Genomic DNA, 9502 nt, shown 5'->3' on the forward strand with positions numbered 1-9502 from the left:
TCACAACTATGGCAAGTATATTGCACAATAGAACAGAAAAACCTGGTTTTTCGTAGATAAACCTGGTTTTTCGATCGAAAAACCTGGTTTTTCGATCGATAAACCTGGTTTTTCGGTGAAAAACCAGGTTTTTCGGCCGAGAAACCTGGTTTTCGCCGAGAAACTTGTTTTTCACTGATAAACCTGGTTTTTCAAATTGAAAAACCTGGTTTGATTCGATTGTCATAGTTTTTCGAAAAACCTGGTTTCTCGGTCGATAAACCTGGTTTATCAAAAACTATGACAATCGAATTTGAAAAACATGGTTTTTCGATTGAAAAACCAGGTTTATCAAAAACAACTATGACAATCGATTAGAAAACCAAGTTTATCGGCGAAAAACCAGGTTTCTCGGTCGATAAACCTGGTTTTTCAAAAACTATGACAATCGAATTCGAAAACCTGGTTTTTCGATTGAAAAACCAGGTTTATCAAAAACAACTATGACAATCGATTAGAAAAACCAAGTTTATCGGCGAAAAACCAGGTTTCTCGGTCGATAAACCTGGTTTTTCAAAAACTATGACAATCGAATTCGAAAAACCAGGTTTATCAAAAAACTACATTGTATGACAATCGAATGCTCCTCGAAAAACCGGAATTTCCTAACCATTAGTAATGGCGACACGCTTCATGGCGCGTGTGCATGTGATCAACGAGGTAGAAAGGATAGAGCGCCCTGCTCGCCGAATCTGTGTAGCCGGTTTGGGTGCTGTATTCGCCACTTGCACGGTTCCGCCATTATGCACTATATGCGGGGAGAGCCTCGAACTGGCAGCATACATGAAAGGAAGAATTACGTAACCTTACACAGAATGTTATATGACTGGTTCAATTCCCATTCATGTATGCTGCCAGTTCGAGGCTCTCCCGCACATAGTGCATAATGGCGGAACCGTGCAAGTGGCGAATAGATACACAAACAGGCGCGTAGCCAGCATTCAGCACATCATGATTTATCACTAAATGGCGGACGGAAAATTGCTGAAAATTTGCTGGCATGGAGTGTACAGTACCAGGGGGAATCGATGCGTGTACGAAGTTGTGGTACTCGACAGTTTGTTTTCAAGCTCCTTGTAGGCATATGTAGCGTACAAACCACAATAAATCAGCAAATCCACTCGGCTTCATAAGCGTCTGTTGTTTTTATATTCCCCGACTCTGAAATCAATGACGTAATCAAAATCTACTCAATATTCATATTTTCGAACGTTCTTTGCTCCAGTCCAGGCCCTGCTCCAGTCCTCAATACAACACAGTGAAGCGGCCGTGCGTGAGTACCGGTATTCGAGGCCTGGAGGATCTAGCCTAAGTGCAATCGGGGAGTGCAAGCGTATAGTATTCGATTGTCATAGTTTTTTTGAGAAACCAGGTTAATCAAAAACTATGACAATCGAATTCGAAAAACCTGGTTTTTCGATTGAAAAACCAAGTTTATCAAAAAAACTATGACAATCGAATTGAAAAACCAAGTTTATCGGCGAAAAACCAGGTTTCTCGGTCGATAAACTTGGTTTATCAAAAACTATGACAATCAAATTGAATACCTGAGTGGAAGAAGGGCCCAACTCCAATTTTTTACAAAAATGAGTTAGACCCACCATTTTATTGCCAGCAGAATGTTCTTCCTTGTGTGTGAAAGATATGCCAAAATCCACTCTCTAAATAGTCTTCCACGTTCACTTAATCATGGTTTTCATGGAAGAAAGGCCCAACTCCATTCAGTTGGGCCCTTCTTCCACAAATATTGGGACTAAATTGGAATTTTGTTCATCCATGAAATCTGCTTTTCACTACAATAAAAAAAAAATTCCTAACATATTACATGCTTCTACTTGCGCAATTAATGGATAATTACAAAATTTCTGTAGCTATTTATAACACATCTGCTTACGGAACTGGCACTTGCAGTATATTAGTGGAAGAAGGGCCCAACTCCATCTCGTATTAAGACCTGTACCGTTGCCATGGAAACATTATACATAATTTTGAATTTATGTAATATTGTATGTTCATGTATTAAAGGTCCCCTGAAGATGAAAACGTTCTGTCTATAAAACTTTTCCAAATATTAAGTTTTTTCTTAATATCTCAAAAACAGTTTTGATGGAGTTGGGCCCTTCTTCCACTCAGGTATTCAATTCGAAAAACATGGTTTTTAGATTGAAAAACCAGGTTTATCAAAAAAAACTATGACAATCGAATTGAAAAACCAAGTTTATCAGTGAAAAACCAGGTTTCTCGGCCGATAAACCTGGTTTCTCAAAAACTATGACAATCAAATTCGAAAAACCTGGTTTTTCGATTGAAAACCAGGTTTATCAAATCGAAAACCAAGTTTATCGATTGGATTGTCATAGTTTTTGATAAACCTGGTTCATCAGCCGAAAACCAAGTTTATCAAAAACTCTGACAATCGAATTGATAACCTGGTTTTCGATTTGAAAAACCTGGTTTTTAGATCGAAAAACCAGGTTTTTCGATTGAAAAACCAGGTTTATCGGCGAAAAACCAGGTTTTTCTGTTCTATTGTGCAATATACTTGCCATACACAACGTTACATTTTTGCTCATAACGCCGTACATCGTACATAGGTCAAACTATACTTTTAGTGAATCCATATGACTAGAGGAACACATGCTTGTATTTTTAACCAAGTTGCAGCAATTTTGAATTTTACCTCTGTCTAAAGTTCAATGACCTTTAACCACCAAATAAGGGTGCTGTTGAAATGCCTCCATAGCCTATTGATAATAATCAGCGCTAGAAGTACTGAGTCTCGGCCAAATGCAGCAAATTTAAGGGAACTGGAATGAGCGTTTCGACAGAATTTTTGTGGGACATGAGAGCACATCAGACCTATCGAATTGCATTCTGAATACGAAGAATGTCTTTCTGATATCAAATAATTTTCATTTTATGAAATTCACGATATAATACAAATTTTATGACAAATTATTAAAATTTGATATTTTTCACATTTGGAGATATAACAGTCCTCGAAGTAAATTTTATAAACTGAATGATATAGTCTTAAAGTGTATGTAGCTGGGAGGAAAAGCCGACGATCAATTGAAAATTTTGACCTTTCATATTGAAGATATGGATTTTTTTCCCCAAAAGACCTAATTTTTGTTGGTGTTTTGGGAAAAAAAATCCATATCTTCAATACGAAAGGTCACAATTTTCAATTGATCGTCGGCTTTTCATCCCACCTACATACACTTTAGATTTATAAAGTTTACTTCGAGTACTGTTAAGGGGGTACTACACCCCTGTGGTAAATTTGTGACTAATTTTGCATTTTTATCAAAAAACAATAACACGCTGGTAACAAAAGTTATGTATATTATTGGGGCAAGGAATCCAATTACTTCACTGAAATTTCAGTGATTCAAGACAAGCGGTTCAGTAAATATGATAGGATATGAGGTACATCCTTGCTGTACCTCTTTTCTTGTCATAAATAACGAACCGCTTGTCTTGGGTCACTGAAATTTCAGTGTAGTAATTGGATTCCTTGCCCCTATAATACATATAACTTTTGTTATCACTGTGTTATTAGTTTTAAGAAAAATGCAAAAATAGACAAAAAATTATGGAGGGGTGTAGTACCCCCTTAAATATCAAAAATATCAATTTTTAATGATTTGCCATAAAATGTGTATTACATTGCGAATTTCAAAAAATCAAAATTATTTGATATCAGAAGGACATTCTTCGTATTCAGAATGCAATTCGATATGTCGGATGTGCTCCAATGTCCCACAATAAATACTGTCCAAACGTTCATACCCCTTCCCTTGACATACTTTGCAGGGTTGTTTCTTGAATTTGACTACTTGAGGTTTGTCGACTCCCTTTTATACAAGTATTCATAAGCATTCATGGTCTTGTTGAAATATTTGATACCTTTTGATGCTGTTGTATTAACTTGACCTTTTTAGTCTGCAATTTCCGTTATGCATGATGCGAAATGGAAGTGCCGTTCGCTTAGCCACAATCAATTGCAAGGGCCGTACAAAATTTGGCCACTATCACAAATACACTCATTGGCCTTTCAACATTCGGTCTATAGCATTGCATATGACAGTCAATGGAAGCGTTTGTCCAAAGCGGTCAAGCCCCGCTGCCAGAAATCTAACATAATGGCCGCGATCCCGGCAAGGCCCGAAACCGCTGGGCCAATATGGCGATGTCGTACAATGAGCGATCCCGTACATAGCATGTATGGTAGGCATATTCGCGGTCGTAGTGCACGTTAGAATATGACCGTTTTGCCAGGTCAACTGGATCACACTTTCTTTGTTGCGAACCACTGATCGAAATGATCACAACACAAAGCCATAATTCGGAACAGCCTAGTGTATGAGCCCAGGCTTGGAGCAGTAACCAATGGTTTCTAACGTGCACTACGACGGCGAATATCGGGAAATTTATGGTGGTATAGGTAAAACCAGATGCAGACCCGCTACCGGAAATCTCTAACATAATGGCCGCGATCCCGGCAAGGCCGAGGCGGTCTTCCGTAGTAAACCTAAAGCATGTTAAGACTTGCATCTTTATAATCGAGTTTCAGTCTATAAGAGCCCCGCAGGGTGTGATATGAGCATCCCGGGAAAGCAAGGATATATATCCAAATTTGTGACGCCACCAGACCACAAAATATATATCAAGTAATTGTCAAGTTAACGCATCCCGAGGGTGTGGCGAATGATGACTGTACCGGAGTTTTCCTACACTTAGGCCTATACCACCATATATCTGTAGTGCGGGGTTTAACCACTTTTACTTCTGGGTACCCCATACATCGAAAACACCAATTGCACACAATGTAGTTTTAAACATGTTGAAGAATGGTGTGCTAGATTTGGGTTCCATACGTTGATTAATTTTGAATTCATTATTTTGCTAGACCTATCAGAGCAAGTGAAGGACGATATTGACAAAGCGATTAAAGCTGCGGTAATTGCCGTTAAATCAATTGCAAAGGAGCTGTGTCCCAAATGGTAAGCAAGTCTAACAGAAACGATGCCAAAATAACTTTTGGCGATTTTAGTGTCCACTTATTAACCCATCAAGTCCCTTTTGCTGCATAGTTTACCCCAAATGTGACGTGATATATCGAAAGGACTCTTTTGGGAGCCCTTTTGGGCAGGATCGTAAATGGAGAAAAGGCAAAATATCTGCCCGGGGATTTTTTTCACAATTTGGGTTTGTTGCCAATGTTTAAAATATTCAAATATTGTCCGATAGTTTCAGACCGGAATATAACCATGATAACTGGCATCTTTTTTCAAGGACACTCCTATATTCTCAACATTGTCAATAATATTTTTAATAGCTATAACTTAGGAAATTAATATCTTCGCTTAGAAATGATAGTTTTCATTGAGGAAAACGGTGTTGTGGAGCAAAATATCTTTATATTTAAAGGTGATATATATTGCTGAAGACAACATCATAATCATTGGCAAGCTAATATTATGAGGACAATGAAAATGACCCCTTTTTGAGAAAATAAGACGTTTTAATAAAATTGATATTCCGCAAAAACCAACTAAATTTGACCTAGAAAAAAGTTGACGTCATGAAATGAGATGGGCCTACTTAACATTCTCAATGCACAGAACGTATACCGTTCTCAGAAAAAAACCCCTCTGAATTAAGTATTACAAATTTAATGGTTTTTAAACATGGATAAAATCAGCCGCTTCTTTTTTATATAATATAAATATGTGATATTACAATTCATATATGTATCAATATCATGAGAAATTGATAACCTGTCCAAAATTGTCTCTTTTTGATATACCAAGCCACACCCCCTATATAGAGGAGTTCGGATTTCCGGACTTTTTGTCCAGTCGTAACAGTTTGAAATCCAGACTTTTAAAGTGTCCAAAGGTAAAAACATCCGGCAGAAAAATAGTTCAATGATCAGAAATCCTAAATTTGAGAGCTTATTTTGAACATTTCTGCGATATTTTACTTAATTTAATTGGATTTTCAAGCTTTTTCAAGTGACATTGGCAACTGGAATTCCAGTCGTTTTCAGAAAGCAGACTTGGAATTTGAAATCCGGACATTGAAAATTTACTCCTCTATAGGGGTGTGCACTTATTTTCTGGAATAGCCCATTCGATCATAGTTGCTAACAAAATGGGAAAACGTACTCGGTTGGATATAGTCCGACGAGTAGGACCTGTTTTCTTCTCCTTAGTATACGAACTATACTCAGACTCTGAGCGCTCAAGAATGATTACTCGCAAAAATCCACTAACCGCCCCTCGGCGCGGTCACCGGACTTTAGCGATTCGTCTTTCTTGCGCCATGTGAGATGGTGATAGTCTGAACTGAGTATTTTCTGGTAACTTAAAAGGTCCTACTCGTCGGACTAGTTGGATACGGTATTTTATGAAAAAATAACCTAATTGTTCTGATCAGTTACTGGGCAGTGCTTAATTAGCTATTCTTTATGAAGCGGTTCCTTGCACTTTTATCGTTAACTTTGCATAAATACATTGTTTTTTCAGAGGTGGGCTTGACTAAGTGGTGAACAATATGCACGTTTAACAGGTAAGATGAGCGGATTAAGATTGGGCCAAAAAGCTTTGCTTATCCTCGCCCGCAACATTCTCGCGACCCGCGACCGTATAAACCCGGCGTAGATTTATTTCAAACTATTAATTCGCCTCAAAAGTTACCCACGAACAGAAAACGATTTTACCATGTTTACCGCACTGAAGATTAATTCGTCAAAAGTGGTCTAATTTAATTGACAAATTAAATATTTCTCATTGCATATGAAATATTTATCATTCAAGATAAAAATTGCCGAAAATGTTCTTGGGATGTGGAGGAAACAATTTATAGCATTTCAAATTAATTTTCATCATTACAAATATTTTAACGATTTGCAAATATATAGCCATTTTTTAATGACGAATTAATAATTTGTAAAATGATCAATGACAAATGTAGTATGACATATTTTTAGTGCATGACAAATTAAAGGACTACATCAATCCATAGGGATGAAATCAAAACTCGACCGGCGGTTGGCCGCCGGTTCCGTCCGGTTGCTATTGTTCTGGGCCTCTCTTTTATATAGTTCCCCAAGTTTTTCTGGGCGTTTTTCATTCAGACCGACACTATAGACGAATCCAACGAGCCAAGTCATGGTCAGGATTTGGTCGGCCATCTTTGGGTAGCCGCTAGCACCAACCTGGTGTTTTGAGCGCCCCATTGTGCAAATAAAAGCCGCCTAAAACCTAGAGAAGATGCAAGGACGAGGAGGGATAATAAAATAATACATACAATAGAGCTAATTCCGCAGGTAAACCCGTCGCATCTATTCATACATAGTCCTTTTGTTCGCAAGTACATCCATTTGTATCGTTTGATATGGCGTAGTTAATCCGATTATTATGTCACTTCAACAGCGAATAGACCATGTAGAAGCCGTGTGTTTTGCCGAAGGAAACTATAGGATATATTGTGTTGTAAACTTTAATCATTCTTTTGTCTACCTGTGTTTTCGCGGAAAGTGTAAAACTATGGAATGCAGTTTAAAATTTCCGCCAAGGCCGAATCATTTCACATTTTGGGCGCATTGTAGCCGACGGCTACCCAACTAAAGGCTGCTAGTCGGGTGTAGGAATGCGTGGATTTGGATTAGTCTATAGAGGCCCTGCATGAAATTATCGATTGGCTCCAAACAAAGGATTTGAGTCGGTGTCCTTCACCGTAGTTATGGCGGAGTGCAGTCCATTCAATCAAATGTTGTCGTCAACCTATTTGATCGTAGTGCAGGGTTATGTGTGCGAGACGAACTGTCACGGTAGATTGCAATCATGCTTTTGTTGAATGCATTTGAGTAGTCGGCCATATTTACGGGATGATACGTCGCATGCAAGGCCTCTATACAAGTCGACCATTGGCTCTTTCCGCCCAAATGATGGCATTGTTCGGGACTTTGATTAATGGACGTCTTCTGAAGCAGTCGATTCTATAGAAAATTCTAGCCGCTGCGAAACCTTTTTGAAATATGGCGGGCACATAATGCCAGGGCGTACTTTATTTGCATAATATTTTGTCGGCTGAGAAGCATACAAAAGATTACCCAAACCATAGTACGCCCTCCTTTTGTGCCCGCCATATTTCAAAAAGGCTAGCCGCTGCATGTGCCGCAACGCCCGCAAGACGTCGTGGCCCCTACACCGTCCCATGTATACACAATGAAAGTTATTTATATAATATTGACCATTTTTATTTTTCAGATGCCGACATTTTGCGCGACTAATTTTTCTGCACGAGGGGAAAACTGCCGATGCTACTCAATTGGAGATATTAACATGGGAGAAACGACGGAGAATCTTTGGAGCGGGTTCCTAATGGTACCACAACGTAAACAGGACTGTTGCCGAGAGGACATTTTTTGCTATTATCGGTTCCAACTCCAGTGACACCTCGTGCATTATTTTCCTGGGTAGGATTAGGCAAATGTTCACAGGATGGGCATGACACAAGCGGCTAGGGGACGCAGGGGTAACCTTGTCAATCAAATACTTCATCTATTGTGTCCAATACTTAATCCGATAAGTGATCGATGTCCCCTAGCCGCTTGTGGCATGACAACTTGTACTGCGGCTACCTTATTGATTTTTAAAAATGAGGTACTTGTACCTATTTCGATGCATCTAAAGATCCAGGGAAGTTAACGAGGTGTCATTGGAGCTGGAATTGATATTAGTTTTGCCCAAAAGGGACTAAAAATATGAATGGTACATGCTCGAAAAACAATGGGCTCTTGTATGGTTGGCTATTCGGGTCATTACGTGTATTGATACGTGTATTCGAAATTTCGAATACGCGTAATAGAATAGGCCAATCAGCGTTGAGTTTCGAGAGCGTGGGAGGGAAATTTTAAAGCCCGTGTATTTAAATTGAGGCACGTAAACAACCTCGTTCACTGCAGATAAAAATTCGGAGATAATTTTAATCCTCGCCGTGCTACATCACGCCGTGTTTTTGTAAGAAATGACGGGAATGAACAGAACATGTTAAAAGATCAGAGAATAAAGTCGTTTTTGGTATTTTCATACCTTTTTAGGGGAGAAGCGTTAAACGTATGCCTAGCGGCTTCCTTTATACAAAATGCTTTTTCAAAAATTCTCTTGGGGGAATGAAAGTGCATTTATTCCGTGTTGAAATATTTTCTGATGTAGCAAAAAATAGATAGGGTACACTCCACTCTTAGTACCAACTTTATTCTATGTGGAATACATTTATTACGTCCTGGAATAAAAAAATTTAAACTGCGGATAGTGTAGATATGTAACAAATGAAATAGCAATAGCTGTATCTGTCTCCACACTGAATCCTAAAGTATTAGGCTAGGCCACATATAATATGAATTATTCTTTGAAAGTAGAGAATATTAGAACAGTGACCGTATCCT

General features: G+C 38.6%; 1 protein-coding gene across 1 annotated transcript in view; it reads left to right on the top strand.

Annotated features, from left to right (window-relative positions):
- The window catches only part of LOC140165320 (uncharacterized), a 37841-nt gene extending 28993 nt beyond the window's left edge, over positions 1-8848 (top strand). Inside the window, exons 7-9 of the mRNA XM_072188654.1 lie at positions 4955-5048; positions 6576-6618; positions 8322-8848. Coding sequence (XP_072044755.1) covers positions 4955-5048; position 6576 — 95 coding nt within the window. The 3' untranslated portion in view covers positions 6577-6618; positions 8322-8848. The remainder of the gene's footprint in view (positions 1-4954; positions 5049-6575; positions 6619-8321) is intronic.
- Positions 8849-9502: the final 654 nt, after the last annotated feature.

This window comes from Amphiura filiformis, chromosome 12, assembly GCF_039555335.1.
Source record: "Amphiura filiformis chromosome 12, Afil_fr2py, whole genome shotgun sequence".
NCBI lineage: Eukaryota > Metazoa > Echinodermata > Ophiuroidea > Amphilepidida > Amphiuridae > Amphiura > Amphiura filiformis.